General features: G+C 38.3%; 1 protein-coding gene across 4 annotated transcripts in view; it reads left to right on the top strand.

Annotated features, from left to right (window-relative positions):
* Window positions 1-20,313, top strand: part of MAPK9 (mitogen-activated protein kinase 9) — a 41,340-nt gene extending 21,027 nt beyond the window's left edge. For 3 of the 4 annotated variants that reach the window (XM_019478490.2, XM_019478491.2, XM_019478492.2), the window contains 5 exons: window positions 3,079-3,261; window positions 4,278-4,402; window positions 5,804-5,867; window positions 7,077-7,148; window positions 12,044-20,313. In XM_019478490.2, the coding sequence (XP_019334035.1) occupies window positions 3,079-3,261; window positions 4,278-4,402; window positions 5,804-5,867; window positions 7,077-7,148; window positions 12,044-12,186 (587 nt within the window). In that variant the 3' untranslated portion in view covers window positions 12,187-20,313. Of the gene's footprint in view, window positions 1-3,078; window positions 3,262-4,277; window positions 4,403-5,803; window positions 5,868-7,076; window positions 7,149-12,038 lie in introns of all 4 variants that reach the window. The other variant, XM_006263532.4, reaches the window with a different exon arrangement.
* Window positions 20,314-21,593: the final 1,280 nt, after the last annotated feature.

Genomic DNA, 21,593 nt, shown 5'->3' with positions numbered 1-21,593 from the left:
TGGTGAGAAATAGAGGAGGGGATGAGGATCAGAAGCCTACGTGTCTTACAGGAAGTCATCATAACTCGGTGCAAATATAACGGGGGCTCGGGTGTACTTCTGTAAGTTGGGGTTTCTTTGTTAATGCTTCTGAAAACTGCAGTGAGACACAATCTGCTAGGCAGTATCCAACACACGTTTTATTAATTTCGGGCTCCCTCCCAGTCTGGGTTTCAGATGTTATAAGGCATAGCTTTATTAAACCCACGTTTTTAGAGGCCCCAACCTTATACCATAGAATATTTTCATACTTTAAGCATTGGCAGGGTACTTCTAGAGAAATCTCATTCAGATACTCTGATCTTCTACTGCTCTTTATTAAATTAGGGTGGGTCACTACATTTTCCCTCTAATGTTTGACTAAAGATAGGGGAGTGAAGTTGCTGAGAGCAGGGCCTGGGTGTGAAGTTTTGTTCAGCTGTTTTTTCCAAACTGGCAATGGTCATAAGGAGAAATAACTTTTTTTAATCTAGAGTGGTGCAGACTCTTCTTGAATTGAGTTTTCTAAGTAGGAAAGAAAAATGCCTTCTGTGTATTCAGCAGTTTGTTTTTTTTGTCCGTTTCTGTAGCATGAGTCTAAATTTCCAAATTTGTTTGCTGTGTTTTGATGTCATTTTTTTTTTATTTGGATGCATTTGAACAAAGAAATATAAAGTTTAATCTACTAGAATGATCTTTGTATTAGTGTGGAAATTTTGAATACATGTTCATGAATGTCACAGATTATAAAATTCTTACAGCTTTTGCAGACTAAATGTTTAAGCACTTCTATTAACAATTCTAGATTAAATATATATGCAAAGTCCTGCCACTTGTTTATTGAGCTGTATTCTCCAGACATTGATATGACAGAAAGCAAGCAACCAAAAAATCCAAAATAAAAGTGAATGCTTGCAAAGTTGGTGATTTAGAAAGGTGTAGTGCTGCAATGAAATCATAAATTCTTCCAGTCTAGAAAATGAATAGGTATTCTGACAAAGAGCATTTCTTTTCCCTTATTATATTTTACATACTTTGAGTACTGTGATACAGAATGTACTTGCTGTCCAAACAGCTTTAGCTACATGTCTCTTTTCTTAGGATGGACTGAAGTTTCAAGAACTGCTGCTGTTACTTTTGTTGGTAGAAATAATAGAAGAATAATCTAGTTATGATGCTTCTTTTCAGAAGTTTCTAAACCTTATTACATAGTGTGTAATAAGACTCTTGATGGATCCACATTACCTAATCTATACATGCCTTGCTTGTGCAGAGAAGACCAGATGCTTAAATTCTTTTCATCTTTTTCTTTTTCTGCAATTTAAATATGTAGAGGGATCATGGGAATTCCTAGCTTAATCCAGTATCATACTAGTTTTCCTGCCTACTCCCTAGGCATCCTGGTTATACAGCAGCCAATAGAAATGAACATGCTTAAACAAAGTGCTTTTAAAGTCAGACATTGGCATTGACGGAGGATATTCACAGGTGTCATTTAAGCTGTGAAGCAGGGAAAATTGGTTAAGGTACCTCCGCTAGCACAGGTATTGTTCAGTACAGACTAACCCTTAGATCAGGGGTTTTCAATCTTTTTTTAAGGAGTGTATGCCTTCTGGCGGATACCCCGTTCCAGATCGGGGGCAGGATGGAGGTGGGGTGCTGATGGCCAGCCAGATGTGAAGCCGGCAGCACAGGGAAGCAGTGACGATGCAGAGTGATGAATGGCAGGGGGTGGGGAGCTCACACGCGGCCACTGCTGCCATTTACCACTGCACCACCACTGCGTGCTGCGTCCCTGCACCACCGAGTGTACCCCCTGGGGCTGTCCCAAGTACCCCCAGGGGTACGTGTACCTGCAGTTGACAGCCCTTGCCTTAGATAGTGTGGGGGGACAGTTGTGAAACTGCATCAGACATTATGTCCGATTTGTAATTATTAAGCATAATTCTAGTGACCTAACGTTTGAACTCTTAATAATTACAATAAAAGAATATAGTCCATGTTCTTTGCTATTATTTTAATAGCTGTATTAAAAAAATACACACTTTAAACCTGATGTTCTATAGAAAATTCAGATCGACCATTTTGGAAACTACTATGACATGTTTGAGTTGGGTCTTCCTTATGTTTTCATAGGGAAACTGTGGGCGTTTTTACACAAGCTCCTGGGATGGGCAGGGGTGCTTTAATTAGGGTGACTCCAAGAGCTGCTCTAACTAAAGTGCCTGGAGTGTCTTGTGTATCAGCATCCCTGCGCTTCCAAATGGTGGTGGAGGCACTTGAACTAAAACTCGTAGAATGAGCTTTAGTTCAAGTGCCCCCATACCTCATTTTGGTGATACATGAAATACAGAGGTTGGCTGAAGCATGGTGATACACGAGATATAGAGGTTGGCTGAAGTGTGGTTATTACCACGCTCCAGTGGACTTGACTAACCAGGTGTGCTGTGACGTGCTGTAATTACAATGCATCAGAGCAGCATCCCAGCTCTTGTGCTACAGGCACCCTATTTTCTGATGAGAATTCATTGAGAAGCATTTAAGCAGAAAACAAGTGGCATAAAATTCTTACCTCCTGTAATTTAGTTGCATATTCCTACCTGTTATTAAGCATCCATGTGGGGTATTCTGTAGTGTATGTCCAGAAGATTAAATCCCAGTCCTTTTTCTCTCATACTAGTTTCCATTCAACAAAGTCCTACTTCTAGTTAAAGACTTATGCAGGATCCAACAGGAGTTTGTCTAATACCCCTTTTAAAATTGGCTAACGGCAATTACAGAGCAGTAGAGAGTAATACTTCACACGTTATGCAGCAATTCTAGTCCTTCCTAATACTAGGGTCAGAAGTCTGATTTTAGGTATCAGATTGGCTCTTCGCACGACAGCTCAGAATGCTGGTGCCGAGAGAACAAAAACGCTAATCCACGTTTGGCTCTTACATTTCAATTTTTCATTACGTTCATTTAATATAGACAAATACGTTGCTGCCTGTTTTTGTGGTCTATTATGTGGTACAGATTTGAAATATTTCAGAGAATTTTCCTAAAGATACCCTGCAGATATTGATCAGTGGAATAAAGTTATTGAACAGCTAGGAACACCGTCAGCAGAATTCATGAAGAAACTACAGCCTACTGTAAGAAATTATGTAGAAAACAGGCCGAAATATCCAGGTATCAAATTTGAAGAGCTCTTCCCAGATTGGATATTTCCATCAGAATCTGACCGTGACAAACTAAAAAGTAAGTTGTTTTTGTCTTTCTAAATTGGTTCACTTAAAGTATATACCATTTAGCTATGCAATATAAATGTGATAATGCAGTGTTTTGATACTGTCACCTTTGTATTGTATTATGAGGCAGGAAATGAAAAGTAGCATCTTTGTGCTACAAGTGCAGGACATGACACTGTCTTACTGCCACTATTAAAATATATCTTATTAAATGCATACATTCTTTTCTGTTCCCCAAATTCCAGTTTATTCTCAAAATTGTAGGCTGAGATACTGTTGATCGTTTAAATGTTCACAGAAAAAACACCTGTTTGTAAAAGACATTTTACAATGAAAACCTCTGGTTGATACTGATATGTGTAGGTTGATTAAACTAGATCTAAATTACTGTTAATGCACTTTTATCTTGCATCAGCAACTTGGTGACTTGAAATTTGTGCATATGTTTTCAAAGTCCATGTTGTTAAACATCTGGAATAGTTAGGAACTCAAAACTTGGTTTAATGACATAAAACCATATTGACATGTATGCTACAACTGTCCATGGTCAACTTCACTTCAGTGAACAGTCTCTTTAGATGTAAGACCCCAGTTTGCAAAAGGGCATCTAATTCAACATGAATGATACCTTCTTCAAAATGAGTTGAAACTTATTTTAGTATCATATCAGCTGTGGCCCAGTGCCGCAGTAGAACGTCATATACAAGTCCTTTCCCAGATTAGAGGTTGGGCATGTGGTTTGAATGACTTGGAAATTTTTATTAAATATAAAACATAATGCTTTTAATCATAAGAAATAAGTGACAAGATAGGAAATGTTTTCCTCTCGGGGTTTCTCTTAACAGACTTAATGCTTTTGTTTGAACAGCAGAATGCATCGTTTTACCAGCTACTTCATTCTGATGTGTGCTAATCACACAAGTTACAAGACACCTGTTTAATCTGGATGCATCGTGAGACTGATTCTTATACCTTAGCATTTTAGCCTCTGAAGCTTTTATTTGCTTTCTCCCTCTTCTTTTCCAGCAAGTCAAGCTAGAGATTTATTATCCAAAATGCTGGTGGTAGACCCTGACAAACGAATTTCTGTAGATGAAGCCTTACGTCATCCATATATCACAGTTTGGTATGACCCAGCTGAAGCAGAAGCAGTAAGTATACACGTTTAGACTTCACTTAAAATATCACTTCAGCGATTGAGGCTATAATTTGTGTCTTGAGTTAGGTCAGTAACAGGCTCTGGATTTTCCATTTTCCAAGCTAGCAAAGATTACACGTGTAATTGTAAGAGAAATGGCAGCGCTAATTGCACCACCACTGGTAAATAGCTAAGAAGTGGCACTGCTGTTGGTTTGAATACATCCACTGTTGTTAATTTAACTGCAGAGATATAGCTGGTAGGGCTGTGCGAAGCTTCAGTCCCTGATTTGATTTGGTGGAGATTCGGCCTTATTTGGTGACCAAATCTCCAAATCTGAATTGAATCAGGAGACCGTTTAATCTGTCTGAATTGAATTGGAGCCCTCCGAATTGATTCAGACATAGACACAGCTTTAAATGTTTTTTCTACGTACCTCAAGGTACCAGGCAGCTCATGAATGCTGCGATGCTGGGGCCAATGGAGTGTCCCACAGGAGTGCGGGGGGCTTCCCAATGCACTTGGCAGCAGACCTGGAAATGGACGAGAAGCACTTCTGGGTCTACCAGGGAGCACGCAGCCCCCCCCCCCCCCCCCCCCCCCCCCCCCCCCCCAATCTGGCCCACCTGGCTCGTTGACTGGTGCCTCCTGAGTTTGGGGGGGTACCCAGGGTCCCCCCCCATGACTGCCACCACTGAAAACTGCCACCACTGGTGGTAGCTGAGCCGGAGGGGCCCCCCAGTGCACTCCCCAGTGGACCTGGAAGTAAGTCCGGTCCACTTCCAGGTTCACTGCCGAGCACGTGGGGGGACATTTCCCCTCCCCCTGTGGGATGCTCCATCTGTCCCAGCATCTCAGCGTTCACAAGCCACGCCTGGTACTCCAAGGTATGTAGAGAAAACATTTAAAGCTGTGTCTATGGCCGAATTGCTGATTCTCCAAATCGGCATCAAATCTTCAGATTTGGATTCGACCGAGTCGAATCTGGGATCATGATCTAAATCAACGAATTGAATTGCTGCCTCCGATTTGGGCTGAATCCGAATGAAATATGGCCTGCTTCACACACCCCTAATAGCTGGCAATGTAACTTAGGCAGGATTGTATAAGTTACCTGCTTTTGGTTAAGCCCATTGAAGCTTCTTCTGAGTCCCCTAGGCCTTAGGTTTTAATAGACAATCCTAACATTTTGGCAGATCATTCCAGTAACCTGTCTTAAGCTTTAAAATTATGAACACATGTAATTACAAAGCACTTATGCAAAGCAGGTATGTTAGAAATATTGATGAGGGAGACTGCCTGAGATGAAGAATTAAAAATAACATTTCCCTTGGATTTTTTTTGGACACAGCAGTTAATGACACTGCTAACTTCCAGTGTCACAGTTCTATTTCAGACTTTATTTTCTTTGTAGCCTCCTCCTCAGATCTATGATGCACAATTAGAAGAAAGAGAACATGCCATTGAAGAATGGAAAGGTAACAGTCAAACGTGATCACATTCTAGCTTTGGTAATAATTTGTCAACCTTTAGCACTAAAGTAACAGAACTGCTCCACTGGTCAGCTGATGGGAACCCATCAATGAATTAGGCTGGCTATAGCAATACAAAAATTAATTCCCAAGAAATAATAAATCTAGTTCTGTTAAATTAATTCTAGATTTTTTTTAATACTTGTGTGTAAAAAAAAAAAAAAAAAAAAAAAAAAAAAAAAAAAAATCTAAAGCAACTTCTATTAATAGAAATGAATTAATTTGAACAAAAAGTCAAAAAAAAAATGTGATGCTGGTATCAGTTGTACCTTACTTATTCTTAACTGTCCTACCTACTAAATGAGGTCCTGTAAATTCAGTCCCATGCACCAGTAGAGGCTGGGGACTGACTAGCTAAGCATCAGCTGTGCAGAAAAGGATCTGGGGGTGACAGTGGACAATAAGCTGAATATGAACCAACAATGTGCTCTTGTGAAGAAGGCTAATGGCATCCTGGGCTGCATTGGTAGGATTGGTGCCAGCAGATCAAAGGCAGTGATTCTCCCCCTCTATTCAGCACTGGTGAGGCCACATCTGGAGTTTTCTGTTCAGTTTTGGCCCCCCCACTACAGAAAAGATATGCACAAATTGGAGAGAGTCCAGCGGAGGGCAGTGAAAATGGTTTGGGGGCTGGGACACATGACTTGTGAGGAGAGGCTGAGGGAACTGGACTTGTTTAGTTTAGAGAAGAGAAGACCGAGTGGGATTGAATAGCAGACTTCAGCTCCCAGCAGGGTGGTCCAAAGAGGATGGAGCTGGACTGTTTTCAGTGGTGGCAGATGACAGAACAAGGAGCAGTGGGCTCGAGCTGCAGCAAGGGAGGTTTAGGTTAGATATTAGGAAGAATTATCTCACTAGGAGGGTGGTGAAGCAGTGAAACAGGTGACCCTGAGAGTTGTAGAATCTCCATCTTGGCAGGTTTTTAAGACCCAGCTAAACAAAGCCTCGGTAGGGATGATAAAGTTGGACAAGATGACCTCCTGGGGTCACTTCCCACCCTAATTTGTCTATGATTTCTATGATTCTAAATGATGGGCACAAAAGCCATAATAAATAAGGCACAATTGAGCACTAGTTAGGTATCAGTTGTGCCTTATTTCTGGGATGGCTGAAACTGCTTTTTTGTAACTTTCCCTCTTTACCATTTTTCTTAAGAATTAATATACAAAGAAGTAATGGATTGGGAAGAAAGAAGCAAGAATGGTGTGGTAAAAGATCAGCCCTCAGGTTAGTCATTGGTTTAATAGTTTACCTTTATCTGGAAGTCTGATACATATGGGTCAATTCTGCTCAGACTCAAACATCCAATTATACCAAAACTCTCATTTTTTTTAAGGCTCTCGGTCCTGATCAGTCTCACAGTTACATGAGGAGTCAGTTTACCTTGCTGTGAAATGCGCTACCAGGAGTATGTTCTCTACCTTCTGCAGGAAGTAAAAGATGAATTTGAGTTTAAAGGCAGATGAGTCGTATATGATGAGTCTATGCCACAGAGCTGCAAAGTGTATAAGGCTCCTCTGAACATAAATTGAACTGTCAGAGGAGATAAATAGATGCCTGTTATACTTGGGTCCTTGTCCTGAAGTAGTCCTGCATTAAGTTTTCTTCCATGTGAATTTTAAATTCTGTTGGACTTGTTCTCAAAATACTTGGGAAACTCTCTGTCCCTATGAGTCTCTGATATATGGCATGGTTCTCTTGGTCTAGTCTTGAAAATATTGTACTGTCAGTTATGGAATATATCCACTAGCTCTTTGGCATTCAGGTTGTTATTACTTAGGTAAAGCAAGCTTACATTTATTATTCGTTTGGAAAGAGGAATGGGAATTTCTAACACTCCTCTCTAGTTTAAGCCTTGTACATACATACTGACTTGGAAAAGAAAAGAACACCATGTCTTCAATGTCACACAGTCTTCCGGGATTGTTAGATTTGCCTTTTAGCAAGTCAGGCTTGTGAGGTTTATTTTAACCCCAGATGATCTAAGTCCTGATACATTGTAGATGTGGAACTGTAATTTGTAAGTAAAACTTCACATTTTACAAAGTAATAATTCTGGTAAATAAAAGGCAAGTGCAGCCTATTATATGCAGTTCACATTATATCCAGTAATAATTTTTGTAAAAAGTGATGCTATAATTATTCCTGTAAGATACATCTTTTGTAACTATACAAAAGTATTTTTGCATCTGCTGCAGCTACTGATTCTGGCTTCTCCTAAAGTGGCAGTCATATTTCAGTAAATACATTAACATATCTGTACTTCTCAGGTACAGTGGCCTTTTGTGATTTTTGTAATGGAAAGATATCTAGTTTGGGCAGTGATGTTTCAAGCTTCTCATCTTCAAATTTGACTCATTTTTTAAACAACTGGTTAGTTTCAGTGTCTTTGTTGAAAAACAGTTTCATTTAATCTTTCATTCTGGTTTGGAAAGATGTTTGTTCATCTTACTTTCTTTACTTCAGTTGGATAGACTAAATTTTAAAGTTATGTTTGAATTCACAAGCTAAATATTATGGTTTTCATGCGAGATTTGAAAGTCTTTCTTCTTGGAGAATTGCACTTGCTTTTTATGGTAGATATACACATGGAAATGTTTCAAGTTACCTTCTCTAAAGATGCACCTTTTGGTGTCTTTGGCGGAGTACAGGCATTTGGGAGGCTAAATTGGGTTTCAAATGGCTGCCCGATATCAGGTAAGTCAGGATGGGGGGAGCTAGCTGGGGGGTCAGGGATCCAGCAGGATGGAGGGGATTAGGGGTCCACCAGTGGATGGGGGATAAACGCGACCTGCTGGTGGGGTAGGGGGATATGTGTGACCCAGTAGGGGTAGGGGGAGCAGTATTTATATTTACGAAATATATATTCCATCCTTTTGGACCCCCAACCCCACAGCTGGCCCTCCCCATCCTGATTTACCTGATATCGGGCAGCCATTTTAAATCGATTTAACCTCCCCCTAACGCCCCTGAATGTTTGCACTTAGCCTTTATGTTTAAGGAGTTACAGGGGTGTAAAACACCTTATCCCCAAACTGCTAGCTGAAAAGAAACTGCTGGGTCAGTTGGAAAAAATCCACAGCGCTGCCGCTGCTTTCAGTTGTGAGCAAGGGAAATTATCGTATATTGTGAAAAATAACTTTTTAGGTTTGGCAAGGTAGTGTTCTGGAGAAATTTGCAGACTGCTCTGCAGAGATCTGGCAGCCTGCAGCCGACAGCACAGTAACTCAGGATATCCTGTTACAGTGTTTAGGTGTAGCCACTTTTCAGTTTTACCGTGTACTTGACCTAAAGCAGGACTTGACAATGTGATACCTTTTTTCCATGACATTTTATAATTGTTCTGATTGTGCTCTATAGCTGTGTACCTGTCTGTTGGCATAACTGTGGGGTAGACCAAACATATAATAAAGTAATGCAATATAAAAGAAACATTATCAGTTCAGATACTGCCAAAATTATAAACACACTCCTTCACAGTATAGAAATGTTGTTTGCTATCAGTAAGAGGAAAAAGAAAGCTATTTGTTAGTCTCTCGGGCTGCTTACTCATTCAGTATGTTTTGGAGACGCAGCCACCTAAGAAACTTTTCTCAGCCCATATATCTTAACACAACATACAGAATGGTATTTGCGCAGTTTCACGCTGGATAAAGTAAGACTAAAAAAATCCTTCAAGCTAAAATCTTAAGTCACAATCCTCTTGTTGAGCAGAAGGCTGTAGCTGTCATTACAGTGTAGTTACTTCATTTGGGAAACACTATGCAGGTGCCCCTGAACTCTCCAAACCTTGATCCAAGTTGCAGATTTGACATGGGATGCCCTGAACAGCAAACAAAAAACCAAAAAGCGGTTAGAAAACCAAAAGGTTACTTTAGAGAGAAACCTCTAGTATTACCTTTTTATCACAATATGGTTATGCTGCGAGTTGGGTGGAAAGCTAACAGGAATAGTAGTTCTCCCGGAAATCATTACTGGTTGATTACCTGTTTGTTTTGAATATTCCTGCACTCCATATATAATAACCCCGTGTAAATTGGTGCATTTTTAAACTTCTTTTTATTCCAGCTGACACAAAACTTTTAACTTCTTCAGTGTGCTGAAAATTAATCTAACCAGGTTGGCTACTGAAAGCAATAAAGCCAGATTGGCTCAATCCTTCACTTAGACATACCCACATGCTATTTGGGAACTTGAGGAGATTTCCTTCTGGGTTTTTAGCACCTGATATGTTTTTCTGAAGGAAAGTGCTCTGAGAATCTCAACCAAATCAAACAACTCCCCTCCCCCACCCCCTAATTTTTAGATTTTGGATCTTTTTTGTTGTTTAACTTAATTTTCAGCTGAATCCAAGATGCTTCATTTTAAAACATTCAACCCTGATCCCAAGGAGCTTTATGCATTAAGGACCCTGAAGTGCACTGCTTGCTGATGAGCAGGGATTCTGGTTTTGTCTGATTTAAACATCCTACCCCCAAGTTTCAGTTAAAGTAATCCCAAATCCACATTTTTCCATGATTAAAATGAAACACCACTACCTCTACAAATTAGTGGTGTTGCATTTAAATCACAGAAAAATGCAGAGTTGGGGTTACTTTTTTTAACTGAAAACGGGTTTGTTTGTTTTTTAAATCGGAGAAAACCAGGATCCCTACTGATGAGGTACACGTAGTGGGGACCAGGGCACTGGTTGCATACCCGGCTAGAAGCATGAAAAAGGGCAGGCGGACAGAGAGTAGGGGGCAGAAAGAGATTGTGGAAGCTGGAAAGTCTTGACAGCATGAGATGAGAAAAAGACGGCTTGATGGGAAAAGGACCTTTTTTTGTTTTTTTTGTTTTGTTGACTTCCAGTACTGAGGAGGGCTTTGAAAAAAGGACTTGTTTGGGACTTGGAAAGAAGTGTGGCTGTGGCCCATGTGAGACCAGCTGGCAGGGGGCATCACCAGCTCACAGTCCAAGATTGCTGTCTCTGTTTTCCCTTCTTCATCTGTTGCATTTTTTGCTAAATTTCACTACATGGCCCCATCCTCTAAGAGAATTAAACAAAATAAATCCGTCAGTATAGCGAGTCAGTACTTCACTGGACTCAGTAGTCCCTTTTGAGCATTACCATGTTAATCTCCTGAAGCCTGGCTAAAATGGAGAGGGCAATTCTAATTGTGAAGTGGGCTCTCTTTTCTCCTGTAAAACCTACTTCAGTCTCCCTCCAGGTTGTTTCCTATATGATTTCTAATCCTAATTGGGCGATTATTGCCAGTGCCATTCCTTCCCTGTGGGTTATTGTTGGCTGTGTCCCTCCTGTGCCTCTGAACCCTGATGCCCTCCCATGTCTTTCCTGTGTGCTAGACCATCTGGACTGAGCTGCATGCCGTTGCTTGGACAGTTGTGGAATAGAAGCTGAGCATTACATTTTGAATAATTCATTCTCTTTAAAGTGCTAAGTCTTAGTGACCTAGGCAGCAGCACTCCACACTAACGCAGCTGCCATGCTCTTTTACATGTGTCCGTGAAAATGAATGATCCACGCCGTTCTGAGAGGTGTTTGATACCTATTGCATGCTTTGACTGTTTGGACTGGCGGTAAATTTTCCAGTGAAGTTGATTTGACGTGTTACTGTTAACAGGTGGAGATCTTCTCATCTTGTCAATGGGATAAAGTGACAGAAATTATTCAAAACTTACAAAAATGACAAAATGAAATGTCAGAAGGGCGTGGAAGAATGTCTCCTACTGCTTAGACACTACCTCTGCTTATTAGAAATGTTTCTGTACTATACAATACTTGTACTATAACAAACTACTGCTACTTGTACTATAGTACAAGCATGCTTGTTTACTCCTTTTTAGGTCTGTTAAAAATGTTTACCTGTTGGTATTTTCTTGTTAAAAGTACACATTAGAAGGAGTCCATTCGGAGAGAAATTGCACATGGTTTGCATGAGTTTTGCACAGAAAAGACTGTTTTAAAATTTTAATCAATTTTGATAATCCTGTAACTAATACAGCAGTAAGGTACTGCATGCTGTGGGGAAAAGTGATACTAAGAATCCTAAAATATCATTGCTTATATTTGCAATATTGTCTTGCCTCAGATTTTATTATGCTTGGTTTACTTAGCACAGATGCAGCAGTGAATAGCAACACCAGTCCTTCCCAGTCATCATCTATCAATGACATTTCATCCATGTCAACAGAGCAAACGTTGGCTTCAGATACAGACAGCAGCCTCGATGCCTTGACAGGACCCATTGAAGGATGTCGATGATCAGCCAGGATTGCAGACTTACGATTGGAAAAGAACTCTTGCTTCCATTGGGCCTGAATTGCTTGTAAGTTAATGGAACCAAGTAGAGAAACTCCATGTTCTGCATGTTCCACTGAAGTCATGCCTGTGTTTTTACTCAGCTGTTATAAGGCTGCCTGCTTAATGTTGTAGAATGAAAAGAAATTGATGTCTAAAGAAGAAAAAAATTACAAGTTAAACACTACAATAGGCGTTTTTGTTTCAGCCTATTTCAGGTGAGCAGTTACAGTAGATTCATACCAGATAAACTCCTCCTAAATGAGTTCATGGATCTTCTGTCCCATTCAGTAGACTTCTGTAACACACAAATTGTTCATTAGTAGGTCTTTTGAATGCGTATGCTCTGTATAATTTGCTTAAATGTGTGACTACAGAAATTTGTTCTATTTAACTACCAGTATGTTATATGTATGAGGGTTATCTTACCTATTGAACATTTGAAGTACTGTATTCAAAGGCAATTTTTCTTCCATTGTAGCACTTTTTTTTTTTTTTACTATTGAGCCCTTTCCCTCCTTTCTGTCCTCATCTCCCGATACTTCTATGCATCTTCTTCTAGAAGAGACAAAATAGTGAACTTTAAAGAAAAAAACCCATCATTTTTGTATTTTACATGTGAATATGACTCTGATTTTTTGAATGTCTTTCCATTATTTAAATTTTAGTTAGAAATAATATGGGTTAACTTGATCTTGAGGAAGGAGTTGTTTTTTCTTGAATGACTACTCCCTGGTATATCTGTGAAGCAATGTCTCTTTTTAAAGGAAAAGGTACTGATGTTTTGTTTGTTTTCTGGTTTATACATTATTTTGGTTCTTTAATTGGTAAAAACTTTTGGAAATGATATATTCGTTACTTTTCCTTTAAAGAACAAAGGGACACGGTGATACTTTTCATTTAGTTCCTCCCTTTGTCTCAGAACAAATTCTGATAAAAGGACAGAGACAGTAGAGAAATTTGAAGTTTGTGACCTCAAGAATTACATGGATTTTTTTCCCCACTTTTTCTGGGACCATTCTATAGTGTATATATTTTTAAAATATGATAGTCCTTTTGACTGATTTGATGGGGTTTGTTATGTTTATTTCCATAAGCCTAATCTCCATTTCAAGATTAAACATAATTCTGGATCTTCAACTAAAATGAAATATTTATGCTGAAGCTTTTTTTTTTTTTTTTTTTGATGTGGCATCATGGGAGAAGGAGGAGTTTTAATACAGGCTTATCCAGGCCATTTTCAGATTAAGATAACACAGACATTGCCTTCTGCGTTGCACTATCTTGACTTATTAGAAAATATATGCAGTAGAGTAGTGGCTTAAGTTATAGAATATTATACAATTGTGCATTTGCAAACACAGAAATGCATGTTTGCTTTAGAGTGCACAAGTGTAAAAAATGCTTAGCTAACGATTCTTTCTGTGTGCATGTATGTGAAGTAAAACTTTGTAATAGTAAGAAAAATGTCCGATATGAGGCGAAGCATATCATTTTCATAAATACAGATACTGAAGATTTGATTATATAAAAAGAACATGTACAATTTGTTCGCTAAACTAACAAAATATACTGTGACTGAACTGAATCGTCCAGTACACAGCTGGGAAGAGAGAGAGAGAGAAATATATATCATTTGCGGACTTATCTGAAAATCAAATTTTTTCCCAATATTTGAATGGTTTTGCATTAAGAATATACACTGGAAAGTTTTCAAGTAATTTAATTTACAATAGTAAAATGTTAGGGGTCCAGATTATGACCTATCAAAATAGAAAAACTGGGTAGAAACGCCTCTGTATGAATTCAGATCAGGCATCTTGGGTACAGTTTTTTTCTTAAGTATAAGCGCTGGGTTTAATTTTAGTTTTGTTTTTTTTTTTTAATTGAAAAATACGGACAAATTTTGTATGCAAGACCAGACCCCCAATATAAACAGAAGTCTATCCAATATTTTTTGTCATGGAGCAAACCTTTGATAAAAATGCTTTTTTTTTCTTCCCTCCCTCCACTGCACAATTCGGTGTTTTCTCTATCCGTTGAGCATTAGCTCATTCAAATACTAAGGTGTCTAGCATATAGAATGTGCTCTAGTAATATCAGATTCTTACTTTCTTCCATCCTGTTCAGATCTTGCTAAAAAGTACATTGACATTGAAAAATGCCTCTCGCTCTTTTGACAACAAGTGTTATCTCATTCCAGAGATACCTACGCTTCACTGACTTCACATTGGGTTCAGTTGTCTGGACCAAGATTTTAAAAAAGTGACTGGTTGTTCTTTGGTGTGAAGCATGAAACATTGATAAATGGCCTGATTTTTTTTCTTTTCCTGAGGGTAGGTCCTCAGCGCTGTCTGAAAATCTCGTCCTTTTGAGATGTCTCAAGTTGGGTACCCAAAACCATTAATTGCTTTTGAAAATGTTGTCTTTAGTATTTGCAAATAATTACTTTCTTATTGAGCCTGAGACTTAAGGGCCTAAAATCTCTAAAGCAGCGTACTGAATCTGCTGTAGCCACCAGCGCATGGCAAATGTACTCAAGAAAGGTATCTTGGTAATAAGAAAACGATTTGTTAATAGTTTCCCAGTCTTGTTTTAGACCTGTTTGTACAATTTCTCACCGAACATTTTATAATCTGTGATTCACTTGTGGGAGTGGCCTACTGGATATGTCCATTTCAAGATGATACCAAAATCGGCTTGGTTTTCCAGTCTGTTATGTAAGACCTGCTTGGGTTACCTCTGGTGTAACTTGTCATTCTAGAGCAGCTTGGCTGTAACAGGTGCTCAGTTCTGGCCTGCAGGCCAGATTCAGCATCTGATGCCGTATCATCCAGCCTGCAGGATTCCCAATGGATCCTTGAGGAGACCCATGGACTGGACTGTGGCCCTGCATGCTAGATTGGGCACGTAGGGCAGCACGGGATCTAATCTTGATGCCACAGGTCCAATCCCAGCAAGTAGGAGCAGTGCGGGCCCCAGGGTCTGATCCTGCCACGTGGGAGCAGTCTGGGGCCTTGGGGCCTGATCCCAGCACATGAAGTATGACCTGGCCCATGGATTGGCTGCATACTACTCATGGGGCCAAAAGGTTGAGTGCCCTTAGCCTACAAGGTTTGGTCTGTTCTGTATACCTTGAATGAACCCCCATTTAGAGTGGGGGTTCATACTGGATTCAACTCATAGTTGTTATAATTTAAAAAAAAATAATCCATCATTTGAGTCAGTAATGGAGCTTTTTTACTTAGCCTCATTTTGAAAATGTACTCTTAATCTAAAATTCTGCTTCTGATTCTGTCTGCCATTTCCCATAATCCTCATTATAGTAAAAGATGGATCATATTTAACACTAATTTTCATTGTTCTTTGCTTATGGTATAATTGGAATCTTCAGTTGTGACTGGGGACAATAACTTTCTTGATGAGATGCATAAGTTTTAACGTCTGCATATTGTAAATTGGAGTAGAATATGGAAGGAAACAGTTGTTTGTAAATTGAACCATAGCTTAAGGAAACCCTATGTCAGATATGCACTTGCAGTAACAAAAGTGCGTATAGGACAGCACGTCTAGCCCTGTGTGCATCTGCACACATACATAGAAAATGTGCATGTAGAACATATACTCTGCAAGCAGATTTTATACATATGTGTTGTCCCGACTCTGATAATTAAACTCAGTATCTAGTTTTGAATCTGATTCACTGACGTACAAGAACCTGATTATCACTGATGGAAACCAATAGTCACATGTGTAATCTTTTAAAAGGTTTAAAAGATAAGAAATGTTGTCCATAATCTTTGCAGTGTGATAATGTTTCTTTCTCATATAAATCAGGTATATATGAGTGGTGCGGTCGAGCATTTTTGTGCACTTTGGCATTTATGAATATTAATATTTTTAAAAATACCTATGAGTGTGCATGTGTGTATGTAAAAACTACCCAATTGATTCTGTAAACAGGAATGTTGCTTTTCTGTATGACAAACTTTTCATATAATGTTGTTAATGCTGTAGCTCGCGCACATTCAGAATCATGGAATATTGACTTAAATATAATTGGTGGTCAAACTGTGACAATTTAGGTCTCTAACTGCTCACCTGAAAAAAGAAGAGGGATATTTGGCTAATAATGCTCATATTATATACTATAAACATCATTTTAAATATGTAAACACTGAGTAGCTGAATGGCATTGCAGAAATGGAGTATGTTTAAAAAGTTGTCATTTCATCTTTGCTCATATCATTGTTCCTCAAAAATGACTAAACAGAAGCCAACTGTTTTGAGAGCTGAATGGACAGTGTGTAGAATGCACTTTGAGGAAATACTCTGATATGAAAGGTTTTGTTGTTTTTTTATAAACTATGTCAAAATAAGGCTTTGTCTGCACAGATCACACAAAATAGACCAGTCTAACTACTGGAAACCGAAATTTGCAAGCAGCCTTTGAAGTTCGTTGCATCTTGCTTCTGGTAAGGATTTAAATTTCTTTATCAAGCAATACAAAATGAATTCAAAGTCAACTAGAATCAGACACTAGTTTGTTGCCAAGATGCAAAAACCTGTTAGGGACCAGAATATTCTTTTGTTTTGTTTTGTTTTTTTTAATCCTTACAGAATGTCTGTTTATTCAAAATTATGTAACAGAGTATGATCCCTCCTTCAATTTCTGTTCCAAAGGAAAGACTTCAGATGACCTTCTGCTAAAGATTAAACCCGTTTCCTTTTTGGATCTGGGTTCATAGAATTTTTAGCATGAGCATATTTTAGGAATAGGATGGGGTTTAGAAGTTCAAATTAAATAGGTCTCCAGGAATAGAGTTGAGGGGCTCATCTCAATGTGAGAGAAATGCACTGCTCTGATTTGGCATGCATTATAAACTCTGGGAAAAATTCCTCAGGTGTTCAAGTGCAGACAAATCTTTACTGAACATAATGCCATGGTGGAATATAGGTTCAGTCTTGCAGCAATACAGTTAGTGTGAGGTGTTTCATTTTGGTTGTGAAACTTAGGATGGAAATACTTTAAGTGAAGAAACACTGAGCAGCCTTTGTCTGTAAATTCTACACTTATGTAATATGGATTCTATCAGGGCTTGATGCTAAACATAGTGATACTATGTACTTGGAGCCAAATTTTTTCCTGACATGCATACGCTGTGGCTTTCATTTGAAGATAATGCATTGTGCACACTTGTATCCAAGTGCAAAATTTGGACTTCAGTTAAGTTCTCATAGCTGAATTCCTGATTTTAGAAATTTCATTTTTTTTCACCATGAACATCCGTCAGCTCATTTTAACATTGAGGTAGGGCAGAAATAAACATATTCAGGTTCATTATCTTAAATGTGTATTATTTTAGATTGTCCATCACACGATTAGTAGAGCTGTTTTAAGTAAACTTTAATAACACAGAACTGTTAACTCACTTTGTATGCTAAAAACATCAGGAGCTAAGCAATGTTAGCATTTTTAAGCAAGCCATCTTTTCTCTTAATATTTGCATTTGAGAAAAGCGGAAGTGCAACAACCACCCATTTCACGTGTGTTCTAAAAAATGGTCACATTTATTTTTGTAGCTAAAATTCTGGTTGTGGATTTTGACCCCACAAACTTGCTGTGTGGACATAGAAATATATCTGGGTCTAGTATTTCAATCAGTATATGCATTAAAAAAAGATTAGGTATAAAGTTAAAACAATAAAATGCACTCTTTGGAGCTTTGTTACCAAAAACATGGCAAAGTATTTTGGTCCTAAAAGCAGAATATAGAAAATGCATTTAATATTTAAGTTTTTACTCTTTTATGCTGCTGCTTAATTTTTGATAAGGTGCTTGCAATTTTGCACAATAAAATAATAAATTCTTTTAATTGCTGTTTTGAAGCACTTTAGGATTCTTCTAAACACAACCATGACATTCTGTTTTTACATTGTTTTACATACTAAAGTTGTTTAACGTGTTTTAAATCTTAATGTTTGTGACCCTACAATTAAGGTTGAATCAGCATGTCACACTTTAAATATAAAAATATTTTCAGAGATTTAAATTTTTGGACGTTTTGTGGGCTAAAACTTATATGCTTTCAAATGACAGTTGGGAAGCATCTTTGCCCTGAATATGTCTAAAATGGTTAGATTAGCAGTGTGTTTGCTTGTATAGATTGTAGAGTTGCTTGGTTCTAATATCAGGATCAGTGAAAAACACCAGGTCCTTTTATTGAAACCAGAATTTGTTATTAATCCATAACTGTTCTTCAGAAGTTAGTTCTTGCTATTTAGTATTTAAATTATGCTAATGCTCAGACACCCCCGCCAGTATTGGGGTTTCATATGAGAGCTGCTCTACAAACACATGTTAACAAGTCAGTTCCTGCTCCATAGAGATTAATTAGTCTCTAAGCCCTGATTCTTCCAGTGGGCTATTCTTGCACACGCGCACGCGTGTGTGTGTTTACAGAATCAGGCCCTTAATACAGCACTTCATCTTCTGTAATGTAACAAAAGCAGGGAACAATTTGATCAAACCAGAGCCTTATTTTCTGTTCAAACATAGCCTGCTCAAGGCAGGCTAGCTGAAACATTGATGCTTTGCATTTTTTTGAAGAAAGACACTGACTAGTAACACTGTACCACACTCACTGCTGTCTTCTAAGAAATAATTGGTAATTTTTAAAAAAAAACGAGTGCACAATTTTTTTATGAATTTCAGATGCTTAGATCGGTGCTAATTTTTTAAAGGAAAATCGGAAGGCGATTAGCAATATGGTTGTCAATTTTGATATGTATATTTTTTTAAATGGCTGGCAGCTTAAACTTTGTAAGATGGCTAATGTGCATTTTCAGGGTTTTCAAACAAAAATTCATATAAATTCTTACAGTATGCTTAAAATTTCCATGATAGGTTACTGCTTCTTTGGAGCCATTAGTTTACTGGGTAAATAAAACCCCTTTAAAAAGTCCCCCAAGAACCTAGCAATACATAACATTTTTTTTCTTTGAAAGGCCAACATTACATTATGGTAGATCTGCCAATCTCATGTAAGTGAGATGTTTAAATAAATAACATTCACTTACCACAATATGATTTGCTGTATACAGCAAACCCTTTCTGGTCTATAGGATAAATATTAAGGATTTTACAGGCTTCCTAGAAATAATTTTTGTTCAGGAAAGCAAAGATATCAATTAAATATAATATAGTGACTAAATGGTTTTTAACACAAACCATTGAGTCCAGAGAAATTCATTTATCATAATGTTTTTCTGTAAGTTGTGCCATTATAGAAAATGACAGATACTCCTCAACATGAGTTGATGGTGAAATATCCGCCTTAACAGAATTTCATGGATTTTCCTAGTTTGTTGGAACTTTTTTTTTTTTAATTTTGAGTTTTGCTTAATTTGAGTAGGTGTAATTTTCATGAGACTGCTCTCTGTCAGGTGTTTAATGTGTAGATGTTTTAACTTTGCCTAATCATATTTTAAAACCTCTTAAATTCTTTAGGATTTTTTTTTTCCAAAAGCTTTCATTTTTTTTTTAAGTGTTCACTTCCTCCAAAGTGTGTTTTATGCCCTTCCCATCATTTGTGTTTACCAAATATCACAAAAAATAGCATCAAGCCCTAACACATTGTTGTTCAGAGTTTATGGCCTTTAATTTAATTACAATATGGTATGTGATTTCAGAAGAAATGTGTTTTGAAGTCTGACTGTATAGATACATAAAGTGGCCTATTTTGCCTACTAAACTAGGCTTTGATTGCCATATTTCATTCTTGATGCTTGTGCAATAGGAAAATGTTCCGTGTAATGGCAGTGGCTATTTTGTCTGATGCTGGACTTTGATTTCAAGAAGATTAGAAGGCTTGTATCTTTTTTACAGATGGGAGTCATGCTTTCTTGTTCTCCAGCTGGTTCAAGGAAGCTAGAATTCAAGGAAGGATTTTCATAAGGAATGTTGTCAATAGCTAACTCTGAAGTGCTAGCTATATCTTCATCTAAAATTTGGTTTTCTAAGTTTCTTTTCTTTCCAGAAGTCTTATCTTAAAGCCACTGTAAAATTTCAAATAAATATGTGAACTTACAGTATGCGAGAAGTCTGTTTCATTTACTCAAAGTGACATCTTTGTCTAATGCTTTCCATCTTCGACACCCCAGCATAAATGTGCAGCCTCAGAGTAAAAGACTATGCACATCCAGTGATACTGAATCAAGGTGTTTTAGCTCTCAGTTAGCTAGTAGTCACAAACCCTCAAAAGGGAAATGAATAGTGTGAGACCAAAGTGAAAGAGATTTTGAAAAGAAATTCCTCATACACACCTTTTTCTGATCAGCTGGAGCATCATGACACAACAGCAGCCAGTGGTGCTGCCAACGACTGGAGCGTGCTTGCTGAATTTTTGTTTTTTCAATAGAGGGAAGTGTGCAGTGCCCTGTTCATTGGGCACAACTGAGAGCACTAACTTCTCATGTTTGGACTGGATTGGACAGCATATTTTGTGCTCATGGAAAAGGGCCTGCAGTGCTTTTGATTCACTGAGTGAAGTTCTGAGTATAGAGGGAGATACGTGAATTGAGCAAAGCAGGCCCTAGCCATCATGGAGAGTGAAGCGGAGCTTTTGAAGAAGTTCTGCGCTGGCAGCTTGCACCTGATCTCAGCTGGATTGTCCAAGAAGAAAGAGCACCATCTACCTGAAATTGTCCCAGTTTACAGAGCCCATCCAGCTGACAATTTGTGACCTTCGCTTTCAAAGAAAAATCTTGTTGGTTGGTTTATTTAAAAGTATTTTGATCGTCACAGCCTCTCCATTATGCCCTGTGAAGAGTGGTGACAGCCCACACCCCATGCCATTCAATGCATATAATAACACATCTCCTAGACTGAGGCAGCAGATGAATGGTGCAATGACTCAATCTATTTGCACTTCTACCAAACACCTTGTACGTGTTAAAAATAAAATTTGATCTAATACATGAGCAAGTAAAGGAAGATCTTGTGTTTTGTTTGTTTATTTTTAAGCCATTAATGGCATGATCAAGTTGAACCTGTTTTCTCATTAACGCCAAAACCCTCAGATCTATTGCCATAAGATTTGTCCCTGATGTTACCCCAAATTTACTGCCTCCATCTATAAATGCTTCTAACTAAGTTGCCCTTTTTTCTACCCTCGTAGTAGTACACTTTTTCACTCTGTAACTCCTCAACATGGTTTGTGAAGCTTTCAGAAATATCGTCTCTAGGAGGGAGGAGATGGATGTTTTGAGAAAAATGTTAGAGCCTAAAGGACACGATAATGGAAACACTAATGGACGTTGCAGTGACACTTAACTGTGAACATCACCCTGCACTCAGTGTGGGTCTGTGT

Source organism: Alligator mississippiensis, chromosome 9, assembly GCF_030867095.1.
Source record: "Alligator mississippiensis isolate rAllMis1 chromosome 9, rAllMis1, whole genome shotgun sequence".
Classification (NCBI taxonomy): Eukaryota; Metazoa; Chordata; order Crocodylia; family Alligatoridae; genus Alligator; species Alligator mississippiensis.
Note: the sequence above shows the minus strand (reverse complement) of the source record. Positions and strands in the feature narration are given on the sequence as shown.